General features: G+C 41.3%; 1 protein-coding gene across 6 annotated transcripts in view; it reads right to left on the bottom strand.

Annotated features, from left to right (window-relative positions):
* The window catches only part of BCAT1 (branched chain amino acid transaminase 1), an 80753-nt gene that overhangs the window by 24352 nt on the left and 35874 nt on the right, over nucleotides 1–20527 (bottom strand). For all 6 annotated transcript variants that reach the window (XM_064479113.1, XM_064479112.1, XM_064479114.1 and 3 more), the window contains 3 exons: nucleotides 16291–16401; nucleotides 13769–13888; nucleotides 3388–3551 (listed from right to left, as the gene is read on the bottom strand). In XM_064479113.1, coding sequence (XP_064335183.1) covers nucleotides 3388–3551; nucleotides 13769–13888; nucleotides 16291–16401 — 395 coding nt within the window. The remainder of the gene's footprint in view (nucleotides 1–3387; nucleotides 3552–13768; nucleotides 13889–16290; nucleotides 16402–20527) is intronic.

Genomic DNA, 20527 nt, shown 5'->3' on the forward strand with positions numbered 1-20527 from the left:
ATACCTAGCCTTTTAAAGAAACTTCTAAAAACAAACACATGCTTTTGAGAGTATGGCTGAATCAGAACTATGGTTCCCGGCATCATAAAGCTACTTGGGCAGGAAAAAGAATTAAAGTCCTCGGCTGCTTCAGTGCATTGAAAGGAAAAGGGATTTTTATTTGTTTGGTGTTTAATTGATTACTATATTCTACAGGTGGTGTTTTTCCCGAAACTCAAATGTGTATCAAAATTCTCTCTCAGGTATAAACCATATTATTAATGTCCGCAGGGTAATGGATACCTTGGTAATACATTTGGGTTTCCTCCCACATTCTGCCAATATTCAGAAGAGAAACACATGTTCTTAGAGGAAAGAGAAAAATGAAAATGTGGGAAAACTCTTTCCATGGAAAATTTTAAATAGAAATTTCAAATAGAATCTGGGAGACTAGAAATGTTAAATACATCTCTGCAAAAGAGGAAATTCTGTTGTGTGAAATCCAACTGATTGCTCCTAAGATAAAAAAGATTAAGAAGATTAAACAAGAAAGAAAGAGAATCTGACAATATAAACTATTGTCTGCTGAGAGGGTACCACCTACCGGGTAGGGTACTAAGTACTTAACCCTAATATTTCCTTGAATCTTCTTAACACAACCCTAGACTTTATTATACTTGTATGAAGAGAGGACTCAACTGCACAAGATCACACAGATGTAAGTACATGGCTTCCAGATTATCTGATTCCCAAAGTCATGCCCATAAGTTCTAACACCACACTAACTGCGAGCCCCCTGTATGCCAGCCAGGGTCCAAGGCACTTTATATTACCCGCCTTCATCCTCACAGATAAGGTGGGCATTATTATCCTGACTTTATAAATGAGGAAACGGAGGCTTAGAGAAGTAACAAGCCCAAGGCAGTTAGGTTTTTTAAGCCAGGTCTTTTTGACTTCACAGCTTGCACTCAAATGCAGAATGATAATATAAGGGGGGAAAAAAAAAGAAAAATTAAGATGGAGAGAGGGAGAGGCCTGAATCAGTCCCAATTAACTAAAAAACTAAGAACCTGCCTGGGAATAGAGATGTTCCTATGATGAAAGAGTGACTTCTAGCTCAGGGCTTCTCAACGTTAGCTGTACAACAGATAAATTTTGATGCTCAGGCTATCTGCCGGGCCAACTCCTAAACCAGCATCTCTTGGGGTGGTGGGTGGAGGGGTGGACCCAGACAACACTCAATGGCAAAGCCCCCCAAGTGACTTCAACTCGCAAGCACAGGTGAGAACTGCTGTGCTAAAGCTCTTATTCAGCCGGGTGCCTTTATGCTGCTTTTCCCACTAACGTGTGTGTAGAAATAAAAGGACAATAGGACCTCTGATGGCTTCAAAACTGTGAAATCATCTTAGGATTTAAAATGTGTATATATATTCTCTTCACATTCACTTAGGAAGCAGAAAGTTCTTGAGCTTATGTAATGAATAGCAATTGACTACAGAGGTGCTAAAAGAGGCTTGAAAGGTAACTACTGAATTAATTAGGTTTAGCACGGAGCAATGGCACACAAATCTCAGGTTGCCACCAAACATCCTTGTCAGCTAAACCAGCTGAGAGTCAATGCAAGATCGTCTAGCTGCCCTCGGACTCCTCCCGGCTGCAAGTACAGGAGGAGAGAACTTTAGAACTTCTTCCAAACCACAGGCAGATGAGCACAAAGTCCTTTCTCTGGCGACTGCCTGCCCTCCTGCATTTTTGCTTTTACTCGTGAAATCCAATGTTCTCTTCTCTAAGAGATCTCAAGTCAACCTCCAGTGATCGTGGTCCATCTGAGCCTAACGAGGCAAACTACTAATTTATTTTATAACTGACTTTATTTGTTAGAGCAGTTTCAGGTGTACAGAAACTGGGCAGAAAGCAGAGCTCCCATCTACCATTCCCCCACCTTCCCATGTTCAGAGTCTCCTATTATCACCATCTTGCATTAGTGTAGTGTGCTTGTTACACACTAGTTGTTCATAGTGACACTGGGGTTCACTTTTTGTGTTATAAGAAAATATTAATTTTGTGTGTGTGTTATATAGAAAATATTAATTTTTTATTGCCCTAGAGTGATCATGCATTCTGTGAGACTCCATTATTATTCTGTTCATAACAAATAACAACCTATCCAGATACCCAACTAAAGATTTCCCTGCAATTTCTCCACATCCCTGTGTTATTTTTTCCCTAGGCAGGTAGGGGGAGCTAAAAAGCAAGATTTAAAGAAGAAAAACTTTTAAACAATTCTCTCTCCATCAAGACTGTTGCTTTACTGCAGCGTGCACTCTACGAGAAGTTTCAGCAGAGTGACAGAAATGGCATGCGTGTGCACCCGCTGCGTGAAGAAGTCTGAACCAGTGAAAAAGACTCTCTTGATGAGAACACACACAAAAAAGTAGTTTTCCGCCTGGCCAGCCTCGGACCTGGTCAGGAAGGAGTGCTCTAGAGCAGAAGGGAAAAAGGGACTTGAGTTTCATGGGCTCCATCAGGATTTTTCTAGCCCATTGAGGGAATGCACTCGCTGAAACTGCCAGCAGGGATGACAGGACAGAGAATTTTACCACCGGGCTTGCTTTTGGTAGAAAAGACAGAAATACAGAAAGACCACGGAGGGGTCAAAGTCAGCTGTCAGTGTCTCCCTCGCATCCCACCAGCGCAGCATTCAACCCTCCCAGGGCTCCATGAATCTACGTTTTGTACCAGGGCCCAGAAGACTGCCACCGAGTCACCTTGCAGGCCCTGCTGCTGCCGGGGTGGTGACATACACAAAGGAAGAGCCGTGCTGGCTAATCCGGCTATTCTCGCTCACCCGTGGGGGCTTCCCGATTCCCGGCCAAGTCCACCCCTGAAACTGTCTAACACTTTCAAACGCTCTCTGCTTCCCAGCCAGCTACATATGGCCTATGAGACTGGCCTGACCGTGCCAAGGCCGGGCTGTCCCTCGGCCAGCTGGCAGCAGGTACGGCCACGGTCTGTGGCGATGAAGACAGCACTTCAGCGAAGCAGGCACCTTCCCCAGACAGGACTCCTTGGAGCCAACTGAGAGCCTCGGCCCCAGCACCAGCTGCCCTTTCGCCAACCGTCAGTCTGCAGCCAGCGACCGGCAGCGGGGGGCAGCTCGTTCAAAGCGCTGCTTTTCTTCCTGGCTTGGTGGCATCAGTTCTTGTGTGTCTGAAGCACTCGGTGTTTCGCCCTTATAATAAGGAGCCACAGAGGCTATCCTTTAAACCACTAGCGCATTGAAAACACTGAGGCCTAAGCACAGGACAAAACTGCGCACCCCAGCGTGAATGCTAAGGTGTGTGCTCGTGTTGAAGTGAAGTGGTCACGACGACTCTTTCCTTTAGACAGAAACACGGACTGACTTACCCTCCCATCTTGCAGTCCCCAGTTCCACCTTTCCAGGCTCTTACAAACTTCGGATTGGCCCACAGGGACACTGGATTAAAGCTTCCGCTTGAAAAATAAGGTCCCACTGGGCTCAAGATTACAAAGAGCAGGGCTTTGGTAGGCTTCTTGATTCCCAGAGAAGGCTGTAATAAAGTAAAAGCACACACAGCGGTTCATTTAAAACGCAGACACCAGTCTCCAAGTCTAGAACAGATCTGTAACTACCTCCCAGAAGGGGCCACGTAAGGACAGCCGCTCCTTCTAAAGAGAGTTACACAAAGCCTGATGGTCTTCCCCTTCTACGAAGAAAACACCGAGAATGGTTACTTCAGTTTTCACTTTGCTTTGCTGGGTTATCGTTTTAAAAGTAAAGCAGCTTTGTCGACTTCTCTTATTAGCAGGCTTTTTAGAGGAGAAGTATATTTTTAACAACTGGCCATGTATTAACCTCTTTCAATGTTGCATTGATTGGGAATTGAAAAAGGGAAGAACCCAGACATGTCGCTGGCAGGGGAAAACCTAAGATTTGCTTCTCTGACCGCATCAGGACACGCCAGGGCCCCCCGCAGATGTGGGCTTAGGGGAGTGTGCCAGAGCACACTTCGCTGTGGCAGACACCAGGCAGCAACAGCATAGCTTCACTAGAGGCAAAGACACCGGACAAGAGAAATCCTTCCCCGCAAAAAAGACAGAGGACGAAGGACGAAGGAATTTGTGTCAAGAATGACAGAGAGAAAATGGCCTTTCCTACAAACACTGGAAAATCACAAGCCAACAATGCAAAAATCTTACAAATTCTTCCAGCACAGAAGTAGTTATATGGAATTAACTGTCAGCTGTTTTTTAAAGAGGAATATTGATAGGCTGAAAAGTTTTGAGGGCTAAATATCAGAAAGGCAAATAAAAGGTCACTGGGCTACTCTGTGCAATTCAAGACAAAACCACACGAGTAAGAAAACAAGTCAGGGTTGTTCCACTAAACGTCTTGGTGTGTAAGACGTGTGTCCTGTCTTCACTAGAATCTGGTCTGTCTGGACGGGGCCAGTCGTGGGTCACAGAAGGGAGAGGAGACTGAATTCCAGCTGACAGTGTGATTTTTTTAAGGTTTGATGAAACTGGTTGAATGTGGACCTGGGGATAGATTTTTTTTCCTGAATTGTATCCCCTCTTCCACTGCCTATTAGCTGAAGCCTCCTCACCCTACTTACTCCCAGGCTGTCAAGAATCAGGTAGGTAGAACATCCGTGAGCATAAAACAGCGTGTTTGTGTATGTGCACACTGATGCCGTCAGCAAGGCTTACAGACCCTGGGAAGTGGGAAGCTGAGTTCCACCCGCACTCATGCAGTGAACACGGGACCACACAGGGCTTGGCTGGCCAGAGCAAATGGCTGATTTGTGACAGATAACCAAGTTAAAGAGATTAGCCGGCAAGCGACAATAGATTTGGGGTTTTCTTCTCATTCATGTTCTTTACTGGGGGTTGAAGAGGTCATCCCCACAAAGGAAGAGTAGGGAGCCTTCAACTCCATTTGCTTTTCTTGGTTTCATTATTTGGAAAAGAAAACCTAGGGGTAACACACACATCTTTGATAAAAATGTGATAAACACTGACTATCCTTATCTCTGCACTTTCATTTACCTACCAGTTAAGTAAATATACATCATGTCAGGAGTGCTTTGAAGCTTAAAACTTAAAAAAAAATTAACCATTGTAATGACAAATTAAGCGTCTTAACATAATTTAGAAATATAATATACAGGACACAGTCTCACAATGTACCTAGCTTTTCATTTTCTAAATAAAACAGCCTGTTTATGGACAAGCTGACAAACGTTTTATTAGCTACCACACGAATGCCTGGACACATGTATTTTTTTGCAACCTGCACTCTGTTAAAAAAAAAAAGTAATAATACCTCATCATCATGGAATTTTTTTTGAAGTTAAATTTCATCCCATTCATTTCCTTCCTCGATTTTAACTGAGAGGTAAACTTGCATTTATTCCACTAGGTGGGAGTAGAGAGAGCACAGATGGAAAACGGAATAACGAGCATTAAACCTATTCCAGAAAAGATTACCCTGATAAACCTTTAAGTCACACTTTAGTTCTTAGCAAGCAGGCAAATTACAGACTAGAATTTTTCAGTGCCGAGAGAAAATTGTTCATGTGCACTAACATTTTATTTTCTGAAATTTAAGCAAGGTCAAACTCGTGTTTTACCTGTATTTCAAGTACTAGTGTTCACCTTCATCCTTAAATGATTATTTGTATCGAATGTCTTTTCATGAAAAGAGCTCTGTGACTTTACTGAGAAGGGTCACACTGCTTTCATGAGTGAGAATAAATAAAATGTAACTTTACGGATCAGGAAGGGAACTTGGCAACTGGGTCTGTTTCTACCCTCAAGAACTATTATTTGTCCTTAGTCTGAATTCTCCCTTCTTTCCTGGAAAGCAATTTAAATTCTGTGCTACTGCTGTAGTTAAGAGTAGTCGATAGTATAATATTAACCCAACGGCAATGAACAAAATTCTATGATGACCAGGTCAGGCTTCTGATTAAATAAAACAAAAGCCGCATAAATAAAAATACGGACAATAACAGCTGATAAGTTATGTAGATCAGTTTCAAAGTCTTATTTTGATCAATTTTTAAAAACTCTTCTCTAACAGTTTCTTGGATTATTTCAATACATAAAGAATTGATAGGGGTTTTAAGAAACGCCACAGAAAACGAGGAACATAAAAATCTCAGATGCGAAGTTGACTTTGAAGTTGAAATTCCGATGTGTTCAAAAAAACAGACTCTTTTTACTTTTTAAGTTACACCTCACTAATAGTAAATAAAAAAAATATATATGGGTATTAAATATGCATATGTTTGCACAGAATACCAGGACACCTGGGTGTGATGGAATACAGACATTTCACAGCGGAATTACCACTTGTTTGTCGCTGAGATTACTTTATAGAAAGGTAAGATTTCAGAGGTGATCTGATGGCAGCAAGCGCTCAGCGAGCTGAGAAAGGTACTATTTATTAGTCCTTGTTTTGGCCTGGAAGGCAGAGAAACACAACAGCCATGCAGACTTGAGAACGATTCTGCCAGGCAAGGCAAATAAAAGATAGAAGAAATAATGAGACAGGAGGGAAGGGGGCAGGGCACAACCATTAAAAGAAGGACACAGCCGTTGAGGATACGACATAAACTGGTTAGACCCTACTAACCCCAAGATGGCAGAAGACTCGATTTCCAATAGAAACTTGAGCCCCATTATATGCTCATTGTAATATATTAGCATGCTAAATGACACTCTAGGTGTCATGACAGTTCTGAGGCTGACCACAAAAGGTCACAAAGTCCCAATTCCTGGAAACCCCGCCCCTTCCCCAAAGTAGTTGGAATAACCCTCCCACTTATTAGCATATGAAATTACCCAGCTCATATATACTCACAACCCCATCCCATGGGGCCTCTTGCCTTCTGAGAAGGCAGTGGAGTGTGCATCTCCCTGAATAAATCTGCTTTTGCTCTACTTTGGCTTGCTCTTGAATTCTTTCCTGTGCAAAGCCGAGGACTCTCCCTTGGCAGGGTGTGTCCCAGGGACATGACCGTCCTCACATGCCCCATTCTCCTGCAACACATGCAGGGCCTTGAGTGTGAGTCACAAAGGGGAGGGGACACCAAAGTCATGGAATGTTTTTGTAGGAAAAACTAGTTGGTTTGGTTTAAGATTAAAAAATTACAACCACCCTCAATAATTACACAGGACTTTTTGGTTTCCAAGACATTCCAGAGACATTATCTCTTAAAATCCAACAATCCAGGAAGTTCAGGGTTCTAATTCTTATGAAGTTGGAGAAACTGAGGCTCAGATGATTTGTCCCAAGTCCCACAATTATTAAGCTCTAGATCTTCTACTCTTAGTCCAGAGCTCTTTTTTCGATACCAGAGTTTGAAAAAAACGAATCAGTGAAATACCCAAAATTTCCTAATGTGAAGAGTTCAAAGCAGACCTTCCTTCCATGCTCGGCCTTCACCACAGCCCTCGCACTCTACACACCCACGTTCAAACCATACAGAACCCTTCTGATTCCTCACTTTCCTACCTCGATATGCCTTCCTGCACCGCTCCCTCCACCTGGAACAATCTCCCATCACCCTTTTTATGGACTGAAATGTACCTTCCTCCAGACGTATACATTGAAGCCCTAACTCCCGATGTGACCGCATTTGGAGATAAGGCTTTGAAGGAGGTAATTAAGGTTAAATGAGGTCTAAAGGTAGGGCCCCAATCCTGTAGGACTGATGTCCTTAGAATAAGAAACACCTGAGCATGAGGACCACCTTCTCCCCTTCTCCCCACCCCCTCAAGACAGAAGAAAGGCCCATGGGGGACAAAGTGGACGTCTACAAGCGGGAAGTGAGGCTTCACCAGAAACCAACCCTGCTGGCACTTTGATTTCCAACTTCCAGCCCCCAAAACTGTGAAAAAAAATTTTAGTGTCTAAGACACCTCATCTTTGCTATTGTTATGACAAACCCAAGCCGACTAAGACTTCCCCTCTCCGTCTTACATAATACAAACCTTTCTATCTCAATTTAAATGTCATTTAATGTCAATTCAGGAAACGAGCCCCCTTGACAGGGCGAGGTGCTTGTGTTACGTGGCATTTCAGCATCCTGCACTCCCTGAAGTTTAGATCGCATACCTCCCACACCTCCCACACTTTCTGGCAGCTGCTTACTTAGTTCTCTGCCCTTTGCTAATGTGCATACGCCTCGGTGAAGTGCAAGGTCACCCCTGTCCTCTACACGTGGCATCCTATGTTGCTACACCAGGTGTTTAGTTAACATTTGTTGAACACTGTCCACCTCAGTAAGATGTTGTTTATGGAAAAGGGCTGTGAAAACAACTGAGATAACTATTTACCAAACTTGAATTATTTTGTTTTAAAAAAACAAACAAACAAAAAAACCTGTTGCTAATCCTAACGTGTTGCTTTGACATCACAGCGAAAACGTTCCTGTCTCTTGTCTGATTTCCTTGAGTGCTGGCCCCTAGGCTAACAGGTGATTAATACGTAGACACTGAAAGCAAAAACCCAGAATTTTCTGAGGCTTGCTATAAAATAGGGTAGGGGTAAGGGTTGAGTTTGTTTCTCAGCCCTGTTCAGAGAGAAAGACAGTATACTTTCAACACTGGACTAAAAGAAGGCAAATCACTCAATTCTTTCTTTAGTTTTTAAATAAGAATGATCTTAAAATTTCAAAAAACACAGTTAAAAAGAAAACTAATGCTAAGGTGAAAAAAGACAAAAAGAACACTTAACTGTTTTATCTAATGTTATATAAAGGCAGTAATAGTAACTGCTCACAGGGTTGGTACAAGGATTAAATAATCTGTGGAAGGTACCAGGGCCTGATCTTTTGTAATCCAACAACTAGCAATTGTTATTTTTTTAATAAATAATACTTGATAATAGTAATAATGGTAAATAGGTACAACACGTACTGATCCACGGGGCGTGCAGATGACACTAAGATGACTGTAGATGTGACCACTGAATTAGATAGCACTCCATGTCCAAACTGTGGAGAATGGGGACTTGGGGAAAGGACAAGGATGATTATCCTGGTGGTGTGGGACATACAGGTTGGTAGACGTGAGATCAATCATAAACAGAAACTGCAGCATGAATGATTAAGCAAGGGGTCAAGAACACTCAATGAGGAAGGACTCAGGAGGAGCCAGAATGAGTCGCTCTTAGAAAAGCCATTCAGCGTTGCCCTTTCTGAAGTAACTCCGGATCAGAGGTCAGCAAACTGCAGCCCGCGGCCTGGGTTTTCTTTTTTTCTTTCCTTTTTTTTTTTTCTTGAAGTTTTACTGGAACAGCTTCTTTCATTCACATGTGGCCTAGTGCTGTGTCTGTGCTAACAAGGCAGAGGTGAGTAGCTGCAGGGAACACAAAGCCAAGACTATTTACTGCCTGGTTCTTTACGGAACAAGTCTGCCAGCCCCCTGTCTGGAGGACAGGAACATGCCACAGGAGGGTCTGGCCTTAAAACCAGGATCTCCTCACGGACCTCGCCTTAGTGCTCAGACCTGGACTCTGTGATTCCACCCAGTTTGGTTCAGTGGCCTGGGCCCAAATCGGTATCAGGCTGGAATAGAGACGGATAAGACCAACACAGGGAGCTGACGCCTGCAGAGGTCTTAGTTGATGAAGGGTGAAGGATGGTACCCAGGGAAGAGCCTGCACAAAGACAGGGGTGTCGATGGCACAACAGTGCATGTGGGATGCCACATGCTCGGGAGCAAGCAAGGCGTGATGCTCAGCTGTCCCTCCATCGTGTCACATGTCACTGCCTGCCGACACTGTCACCCTCGGACGTAGAACCATGACAGAAGCAGAATTTGGGAAACCTTTTGACTATTTTAACAATCCGTTCTCCCTTTCTTCTGCACCACTGCCATCAGCTTAGAAATATGCCGTGATAGCTCCTGCCTAAAACAGGCACACTCCCTTTACCACGGCCCCACTCCTACCTGCGAGACTGTGGGGCAGAACTTCTCACAGGGCATATCCAAACTCACGATAATAACCTCCCCTCCTCTCCTTCTCTCCTGAGCCCATGACACCTGGCTGTCAGCCCCAGCATCCCGCTAAAAGATGCTTATCAAGATCACCGAGGAGCTCCATGTTGCCAAACCCAAGAATCAGTTCTCGGGCTTTATCTCACTGGCTCCATGGGAGGGACTGGCCACAGTTCATCACTGCTTCCCTGTCCTTTACTTGGGGCTCAGCACCGCACGCCCTCTTGCTTTCCTGTCTACCTTCCCAGCTGCTACTTCTCAGACTCCTCCGCTGACTCCACTTCCTCTGCCTTTCTCCTACATGCCGGCCGGCCCTAGGGCTCTGTCCTTGCCTTCTTTTCATCTCTGTCTACAGTTCTTCCCTTGATAATTTCATCCAAGCCCTGGACTTTAAAGGCATTTTATGCCGAAGACTAGAATGCATCACTTAAGCTCCCAAATCTCCCCAGACATCCACCCACCCACTTTGTACCATGGGCTTAAATTCTCGTGTCCAAACCTGAAATCCATTCCATCCATTATCACTCCAACAGATCAACAGAATCCTCCCTCTTTCACGCTCCCCAACGTATAGTCACTAACCAGGTGCAGCGGCCCAAAAGGAAAACCTGACGGCTTCCCTCTAACACTCATACCCGATCTATCAGCAAAATCGTGTGAGCTGTAAAACTATCCTTGAATATATGTCTTTATGTGCGCTAACCGGATAGGTCCATAGCACAAAAGTCTGCATTTTTGAAGAACCTCAAATTCAATGTTCCTACTTTACTCAATTTATTAATTAATAGTAGTTCTTATGTTTATTATATTGACAACATAATGGTTGATCAATAGGACCCTGGTTATATAAATTATGCTACCATATTTCACAGATTCTAAGATGTCCACCTGTGATTTCACATTTAATATGTCTGAACTCAGCACTCTACAGTTGCTACTGGCAATATTAAACACATGCAATTCAGTATTTTCTTGCAAAGCAACAACCAAGTCTTCTAATGGGATCGTCTGGTAGGCAGAAACCCTTAAGATAAAACTGCGTTAGCTTTTGTTATTAAGATACATGCAAAAATAAATGTGCTTATCACAAGCAGTGTAACTGATTTCATTTCAAAGAATCAGAGGCTGGTATGACGAATTCATGAATCACGCAGGGCTACTGGGAAGTGCTGTGTCATAGGTCAACCGGCAATGTCTTTCTGTTTCAGTGCACAAGATGATTCTGCCTCTTATAATTTACAGCATCTTGTATTCAATTAAGTACAGCATAATGTACAATGGAATTTCCCACACCTAGGAAATTGGGGCGAGGGGAAGTAAACGAATCATTTTTTTTTTTTTAATGGCAAAAGACCTGCAAAGGCATTTCACAAAAGGATTTCCAACAGCCAGTAATGAAAAGGTACTCAACATAATTTGTCATCAGGGTTGTAATGAACATTACAACCACAGAGCAATAAGACTGCCTATATCTAAAAGGGTAAAATTAGTAAGACAGTGCCAATGTGAGTACTGATACTGTCTTAGTAATTTTATGTAAGTACTAGTGAAGTAAGCCAGAAAGAGGAAGAAAAATACCATAGGATATTAAGAAAAAAAAAAGGACACAAGGGAACTTATTTACAAAACAGAGACAGATCAGAGACATCGAAAGCAAACTTCCGGTTACTAGGCAGGAAATGGGGTAGGGAGGGATAAATCGGGAGTTTGGGATCTGTATATACTGACTACTATATGTAAAATAAACAAGCTCCTACTGTACAGCACAGGGAACTATACTCCATACCTTGTACTAACCTATAATGAAAAAGAATATGAAAATGAATATGTATATGTATAAATGAATCGCTACGCTGTACGACTAGAATTAACACATTATAAAGGGACTATATTTCAATAAAAATTCACATTTCTGCAAAAATAAAATAAAATGTGTATAGTAAGCCCGAAAGCAACCATTAAACAAACAAAAAAAAGACAGACTGTCTGACTCTAGATCATAGAATCCCAGGAGTCTGGAGAATTTACTAAAGCACAGAGCTGCGTGTGTCAGAGAACCACAAACTAATACCTTTCATGAGCATTGACATAGAAATTCCTCACAAAATATTTGCAAGGTGAATACAGCAAGAAACAGTATGAATTATTCACCGCAATCAAGTAGAACTCAGCCCAGGAATACAAGGTTATTTTAACATCCAGAAGTTAGTTAATCTAATACACTGTAACAGAATAAAGGGCAAAAACCACATAACCATGTCAAGACATTTAGTAAAAGCATTCAACAAAACCTAACCTCCATCCATGACAAAAACTCTCAACAGACTAGGAATGGAAGAACCAGATCTTAGAGTGGAAGAGTACCTCTGGTAACTAGAAGGTAGTGCTTTGAGATTAGTAATGTTTCAACAAACTTTAAAATCACTTCCTCTTATTCTAAAGTTAAATATTGTTTAAAAACTCAACAGATAAGAGATAGGGTTCTACCTAGAGCAGCACAGGGAGTTATATTCAGTATCTTGTGGTAACCTATAATAAAGGATATGAAAGAGAAAAAAATATATATGTGCAAAACAATCCCTTTGCTGTACACCAGAGACTAACACAACATTGTAAATCGATAATACTTCAATGTAAAAAAAATCTCAATATTAAAATGTCAGAAGCTTAAGAAGCAGATGACTTTTAAAAATTGTCCCAATTCTCTAAAGCTTATTAGGGAGACTGCAATTCATGAAATTCATTATCCGGCTCCAGTCTTTCCATTATCCAGCCTTGCAAAAGGCATCAAAAGGATGCCAAAGGACCACTTAGGTACTTATCCTATGGTGTCCTGTATTTCCCTACTATTTGCATTCATACGACCCGGTAGAGAGAGAACCTGATGACCAGCCTCGCAGAGAGAGTGGCTAGACTACAGCAAAAGAGCTCTGGCCCAGGCTTTCTCTTCCTAAAAGCTCCATATGCCACACCCCCTCGTGTGCCACCCACGTTCCATTTCCCCGCAACAATTATCACTCATATGGTCCGTCCTCCATAAGGCCATCCCAGCTCAGTAGAGGAAGGAGACCAGGGACAGAGTCTATATTTCATAGCACATACTCAGCCACACAGATGGCCTGGGCCACTGCAAGCATGCCCTTCTTCTGCAAAGGCACCAACCAACAGACTGCGACTTACCGGGAGACCTCACAGCCATGTTGTAAGCTTGTCCCCCTATGGCTCTCAAGTACTTTCCCTAACACCCACTGTCAACTTTATTTTCCACATTTCCTATGGGGTGAGAGGACCCTCCAACTCTTTCTCCTTACCAAGCAATCCCAAGACTTCAAGAAAGTGAAAATAAAAAGGAGCAGCTCTCTCTCCTCCAAATTTCAAAAGCATCAGCACCTTTACCTTGGAGGAGTACTGCCAAGACAGGAGGCACTCATTACACTGGTAAACCGAGGAGATAATGGTTAGTCTTGGTTAGGGGAAGGCAGACAGAGACAGCCTTGCTCATTCCTTGACTCCTGTGTTGGTGTCTGTGGCTGTGTTTGTACCACAGTGACAGACCTGAGTAGTGAGAGAAACCACATGGCCCCCAAAGCTTGAAATATTTACTATGTGGCCCTTTAAAGAAAATGTTTAATAACCAGGAGAAAGGAGTCATTAATGATGCTACTGGGAGGCCATTTCAATCTACATACTAAACACTTCACACAAGAACAGACAATTTGCCCACGAAGGTACCCCAAAGCAAGGAGTCACTATGTACCTCAGTTCCAATGAATGTAGGACGAATATACAGACTAGCAGATGTTGAATAGGGGACCCACTCTTGATCCACCTTCACAAGCTGCCGAATACACTCTAAAAGCTCTTGCTTGTCAAATGCCTGGAAGAATGAAAAACATAATGAATAACGCAATTTTCTTCCATTGTAGCAATAAGAAATGATCCTCGTGAAAGCTTTAGGCTGTTTTTTTTTAAAAAAGTAATAGTAATAATAAACCAAACAAATTGTTTTTTTTTTTCCTGTGACTTTTTCCTCCCAAATTGTGATGGAATGATTGGCTATCCACCTAAGGAAGATTAAAAAAGTGGTTCCCTACCTCTTACCATCCCCAAATACCAGCTATAGTTTGATTATATATTTAAATGTGACAAAACATTAAGACATAAAAACATGCAAAATATCACTGTCACTTTAAAGTAAAAAAGATTCCTTAAATAAGAGACATATGGCAAAAATCATAAAGAAAAAAAATGGATGCAATCTGACATTTAAAATTCAAGAAACTCTGTTCTTCAAAAGATGTACAAAGAAACAAACTGGAAGAAGTTATTTGTAAAATATAACCAACAAAGGATGGTAACTGGAATATGTTAAGACGACCTGCAAATCAGTAAGAGACAGAGGACCCAATAGGAAAATGGGTGAAAGTAAAGAGCAGTTTATTTCTAAGGTGGAAAAGGTTTTCATAGACTAGATGGGTGACAGTATGTAAAATAAGTAAGCCAGAAAGAGAAAGAAAAATACCACATGATGTCACTTATATGTGGAATCTAAAAAAAAAAAATACAAACAAACTTATTCACAAAACAGAAGCAGACTCACAGACGTAGAAAACAAACTTATGGTTACCAGCAAGGAAAGAGGGTGGGAAGGGATAAATTGGGAGTTTGAGATTTGCAGATACTAACTAGTATACATAAATAAACAACAAGTTTATACTGTACAGCACAGGGAACTATATTCAACATCTTTTAGTAACTTATGGTGAAAAAGAATATGAAAACAAATATATGTACGTTCATGTATGACTGAAGCATTGTTCTGTACACCAGAAATTGACACAACATTGTAAACTGCCTATCCCTCAATAAACCTATAAGAATATTAAATTAAATTAAAAAAAAATAAGTAGATGCTACTCACTTGGCAGGGCAAAGAAACATGCTTTCAGAGATGTGATGGGTTATCCAAGGTAGAAATGAGTCAGAAACACACATCTGAATAGAGCTCATGACATCAGAGTTTGGCTATTAAGTCCTAACTTATAACAGCAATCACAATGTAGCAATGTTACAGAAATCGGGACTGCCAGTCATACAGGGCATACCCTTACTCTGTTGTCATCTGCGGGGTCTCTAATATTACTGTTAAGACGTAAATTTAGTGGATGGATAGAACTTGACTACGGATACAAAAATTTGCATCCAATTTCTCACCCTGTCCCTTTGCTCTGTGTAATACGCAAGTCCCTTAACCTCTCTGGGCTGGAATTTTCCTCTCCGCACAAAGGTGCTGCTAAAATTTACAATATATACTTTCTTGACAATGGCTTACTGTTATGATTAAAAAGACAAGGAATATAAAACCCCACACCACAGATCGTGGCAGTTGATGTCTAATAAGTATGACTTCCCTTCCTTCTGTCTCCATCTTAAAGGATCTCCCAATGATTTGTCTGTAATAGCAGATGAGTGAAACTAGGACCTAGTCCAAAGAAATTCCTGGAATTCCCTTCTGCTACTATACATGGCCCCTGAAGGAGGTGGGTGGAGCATGGGTTATAAAAGTAAGGAGAAGGAAGAGCTTGGCTACAAAGGACTCATCACCTGGGCTTCTCAATGCACAGCTGAAGGTCAGGTACAAACTAAATATGTCAAAGGAGGGAATCACTTCTGCCAGTTCAGAAAGGCAGCCTGGTCAAGTCTCAGGGAATGAAAGTTATCACCTCCGACTTAGACCTAGTCTAAATCCAACCCACCTAAGAGTGAATTCTGCTCCCTAACAAACAATGTTAGAGCTAAGAGCCAGTGGTCATGAGAAATCATTTTGACTTCCATATATACATATACATATATATATAAAATGGGGTAAAATATCAAAACACCTAATTAAATCACTGCATGCTTGCTAGTGCGCCACTAGGCAAAACAGCCCCTAGATATCTGGGCAGCACACCCTATTTTCACGTTTTAATTGCATATGGTCTTTAAATTTTATTTCTGTTTGAGGCATATTTTTCTTCTTTATCCCTATTATCTCCCACATACTCATAAAACCCCCACAGACGCTCATAAAGAAACAGACACTGGAATTGCCAAATGGGACTGGTTATTCCCTTGTATTTTAATCTCACTGATTAAGAAACAGATCAGGAGCACTGACGTTATTTCTACGGCTTATACTGACTAACGATCTAAGTATTTGGAAAGGATCTGCTTGGTTGTAAAGTCAGTGATTCACGACATTCCGGGAAACACAAGGAAACTCCTCCATTTACGTACCGGCAAGGTTGCCCTCATAGCAGAACTGTACATTCGGTCCATGTTGAGGTTTGGCCGAAAGAGTCGAATTTTATTATCCACTCCCCGAAATGCCTTCAATCCTTCAAATAACTGAAGATAAAAAGAGAAATCAATGTTAAAAGGCAACTAGATGGAAACAATCCCTGAGTTGACAAGACTGACTTTTCTAACAGGTCCTCGCTTCCTTCACTATGTAAGGCTTCACCATGACAGACCTCAATCTGAATTCTCCACCCCCAGAAAAGCCAGATAGACTGGTTATAGTAATTGAGATAAAAAGAAATCTCTTTATTACCAAATTTGGGTAGGAATTCAGAGTTATCCTTTGCTTAACAGGAACTAGATGGTTCAATAACACATCAGTGGTGGCTGGAAGGAAACACGTCCACACAACATGGACCAATGGCGTGGAAAAGGGGAATGGAATCAAAGGCCCCCCCAGCACCCTGCCCTCTTCCACCTCCAAGTATTTATGTTTCTTTTCATTTCATCTGGCTCATTCGAACTCTGGAGCGTAGATAACCTAGATGTGATTAGAGCTGGTTCCGTCTCCCAAATGATGGAAACCAAGCAGCTCAAGACACGTTCTCAGGAGCCCCCGCAGACAAAACATGGGGCAAGGACGTAAAAAGACTTTGAAGTTGGTACTTACTGATAAATACAAAGAAATGAAGAAAATTAATCACTTTGAGGGAAATTTTTACATACAGGCTCTCTAAGCAATTGACAGAACAAACAGGCTAAAACTTGGTAAAGATGTGGAAGATTTGAACAGGAATAACAAACTAACCAAACGGACTCACAGAACCCTGCACACAGCACCTGCAGAAAGCATGCTCTTTTCACATGTTTCCTAACCCTAAGCTAAGGTATGGGGGAAGGTATAGGTCAAGTGGTAGAGCACATGCTTAGCATGTATAAGGCCCTGGGTTCAATCCCCAGTACCTCCTCTAGGAATGAATGAATGAATAAATACATAAATAAGTAAGTAAGTAAATAAATCTAATTACCTACCCAACCAAAAAGAAAGACAAGCCAGAAATCAAAATAAAAAAATATAGCCACAAAATATCCACATTTTGGAAAAGAAGGAACCCATTACTTAATACTGAGTATGAGTCAAGAAGAAAAGTAATGGAAATTAGAAAACATGCTGACCTGAATGATAACGAAAAGTAGGGCCTTGAAGTGCTTAAAGCTTTAAAGCTTAATGAGAAAAGATTTATAAATCATGGAGCACAATTAAAAAGCACAAAATTAGATGTTTCCTTAAAGTGCAAATATACAAATAATTTATTAAAATGTAATAGGACTAAAACTTCAGTTTAAAAAATAAGGTTGGCAGATTGAACTCAGCCTATAACATCTGAAACACACCTGAAACAAAAGAGCATAGAACGCAATATATCACACAAATACTTTTTAAAATAAAGCAGTGAAATTATATTACTAAATATAAAACAAAACAGACTCTCAGGCAAGAAACATTACTGAAGGTAACTTCATAGGGTTCAATTTACTTCATAATTTTAAAACTGTACACGGTTGATTTAGGTTCAAATATATGTAAAGATTGTATGATAATCTCACTGAATAACACAGATGCAAAATGCACACATGATAACACCACCTAAGTTGGATTTATCCCAGGAATAGACATTGGTTTACTATTAGAAAATCAAGTAATGAGTTTCATTACATTGATAAATTATGTGGAAAAAACTATGATCATCTCATTGGACGCAGTAAATGCATCTGATAAAATTGAACATTCATTTATGATTTTTCAAAAATCTTCCAAGGTAACTAAGGAAAAAGGGATCTTCCTTAAGTGTCAAAGGCTATCTTCAACAAACTTGTAGCAAATATTACACTTACATGGTAATATTTAAAGTTTTCCTCTCAAATTGAGAATATCACACACTGCCTGCTTTAATTCAATATTGTACTACCAAAATAATAAGGCAAGAAAAATGACAGAAAAGCACCAAGGTTTGGAGAAGGAAAAACTAAAACTGTCATGGATTGTGAAGCCTGGATAAGATTAAAATATAGAAAGTCCAGGAAAAGTACCTGGCAATCTTTTGAAATTACCTATTTAAGCAAGATAATCAGAAAATTATACTCCTATGTAATTGCAGCAATTAGAAAATAAAAACATTATGGGAGAATGATAAAGAATCCTTAGATGGGGAAAATCTAACATAAGTGAAAAACCCATAAGGAAAACATAAAACTTCGCCAAGTCATTAAAGACCTAACTAAATGTAGAAAGCAGATCCATGCTCCCAGACTGCAAGACTCGATACTACAAAGATGCCGACTCTCCCCAAATTGACTTATATATTTAATGCAATTCGAATGAAAATCATGTCAGGACATTTAATTTTCTTGTAACAAACTGGAAGACAAAAGTTTATTGACCTGATAAACTGAATCTAAATGACCAAGAAATATCCAAGGCACTGTTGCAGAGCGAAATAAAAGGATCTGTCCCAGCAGACAGCACGACTCGTTACAACGATTTGGAGATAAAGATACTGGCATTTGACCAGACAGACAAGCAAAACAACGAAACAGAATAGAGATCCAAACAGATAAAACAATGAAACACAAATGGAGATTTAGAAGCAGAGCCATGCATATATGCTAAGAGGTGACATGACATATCAGAAGGAAAAAAAACAGGGGAGGAGGGTATAGCTCAAGTAGCAGAGCGCTTGCCTAGCATGCACAAGGTCCTGGGTTCAATCCCCTGTACCTCCTCCTTTAAAAATAAATCAATAAATATACCTAATTACCTCCCTTCCTCCCCTCCCCCAAGAAAATTTTTTTAAAAAGGAAAAAAAAGTCTTTTTTAATGGTGCTGGGACAATTGGGTATCTGTAGAGAAAAAAACAAAACAAAACAAAAACAAACTTAGACTCACAGATACAGACAACAAACCAGTGGTTACCAGTGGGGAGATGGAAGGAGGGAGGGGTAATCTAGGGGTAGGGGAATAAGAGATACAAACTGCTGGGTATAAAATAAGCTACAAAGAGATATTGTACAATATGGGGAATACAGGCAATATTTTATAACTATAAATGGAATATAACCTTTAAAAATTGTGAATCATTAGGCTGTACACCTGAAACATAGTATTACTGTGCACCAATTATACTTTGGGGGGAGGGTACAGCTCAAGTGGTAGAGCACGTGCTTAGCATACACGAGGTCGTGGGTTCAATCCCCAACACTGCTTCTAAAAATAAATAAACCTAATTACCTCCCCCCAAAACCAAAAACCAAAAAAACTATACTTCAATTTAAAAAAATCATACAACTGCTTTTCCTTGAGACAACCTTAGTATTAGTACTTCAGTACAACAGAAGGGCTTTATGCAAAATTGCTGTTGTCACACAAAATATTAAAATGAAATCTACTCCGGAGTCAAGATTTAATAAAATTAATCGTTACCGCTGCTTCATCACGAACATCCCTGAGTGATGCTAACATTCTTTTTATACTGTAAGGCACGGCAGTAAACAATATGATGACTAACCAGCAGAAGTTAGGTGTTAAAGGGTTTTTCCAGTACAAATGTCGACACACGGGGAAAAGAAAAGACTGCCTTGGTATTACTGTGAGGGGTTTTAACCTCGGCAATCTCTTGAAAGGGGACTGTGAGAACTGCTGACTTAAATGTGTAAAGAAGTAACAGCGTGCTACGTCCATCAATGTCCACAGAAGGACACACACGAATGCTCGTCAACAGTGCAGCGAGAACACGCACGTGATGGAACACTGCTACAAGGCACACGTGATGTGGTACCTACCGCCCTCAGGCCCCGACAGCCAGGGCCTCTGCTCTGAGCCCCACGCTCTAGATGGCCTCTCACCCCTGTCTTCCTCCAGCTGTGACCTTCTGCTTGGAGCAAGCACTTGGCTGGACACTTCCCTAGGCAGACTTCAGATGCCCAGTCCCCTAGAAGCCCCTGCCCACGTTCAAGGCCTCCTCACGTCCATCCTTGTAAGAACAGAGAGCAGCACTTGGATGCCCACATCGAAGTCCAAAGGATGGCCAAGGGCCATCTGTCAGCAGGTGGTGCGGGCATCTGCCCACGTCTGCGAGGCCCTCTGTGGTACAGGACGGAGCCAGGACAGAACAAGAGAGAGGGCGGACTACAGGGCCTTTCTGTGTGTGCTCTTGTGCCAGGGCCCACAGGTGTT

Source organism: Camelus dromedarius, chromosome 25 (genome assembly GCF_036321535.1).
Source record: "Camelus dromedarius isolate mCamDro1 chromosome 25, mCamDro1.pat, whole genome shotgun sequence".
NCBI classification, from domain to species: Eukaryota; Metazoa; Chordata; class Mammalia; order Artiodactyla; family Camelidae; genus Camelus; species Camelus dromedarius.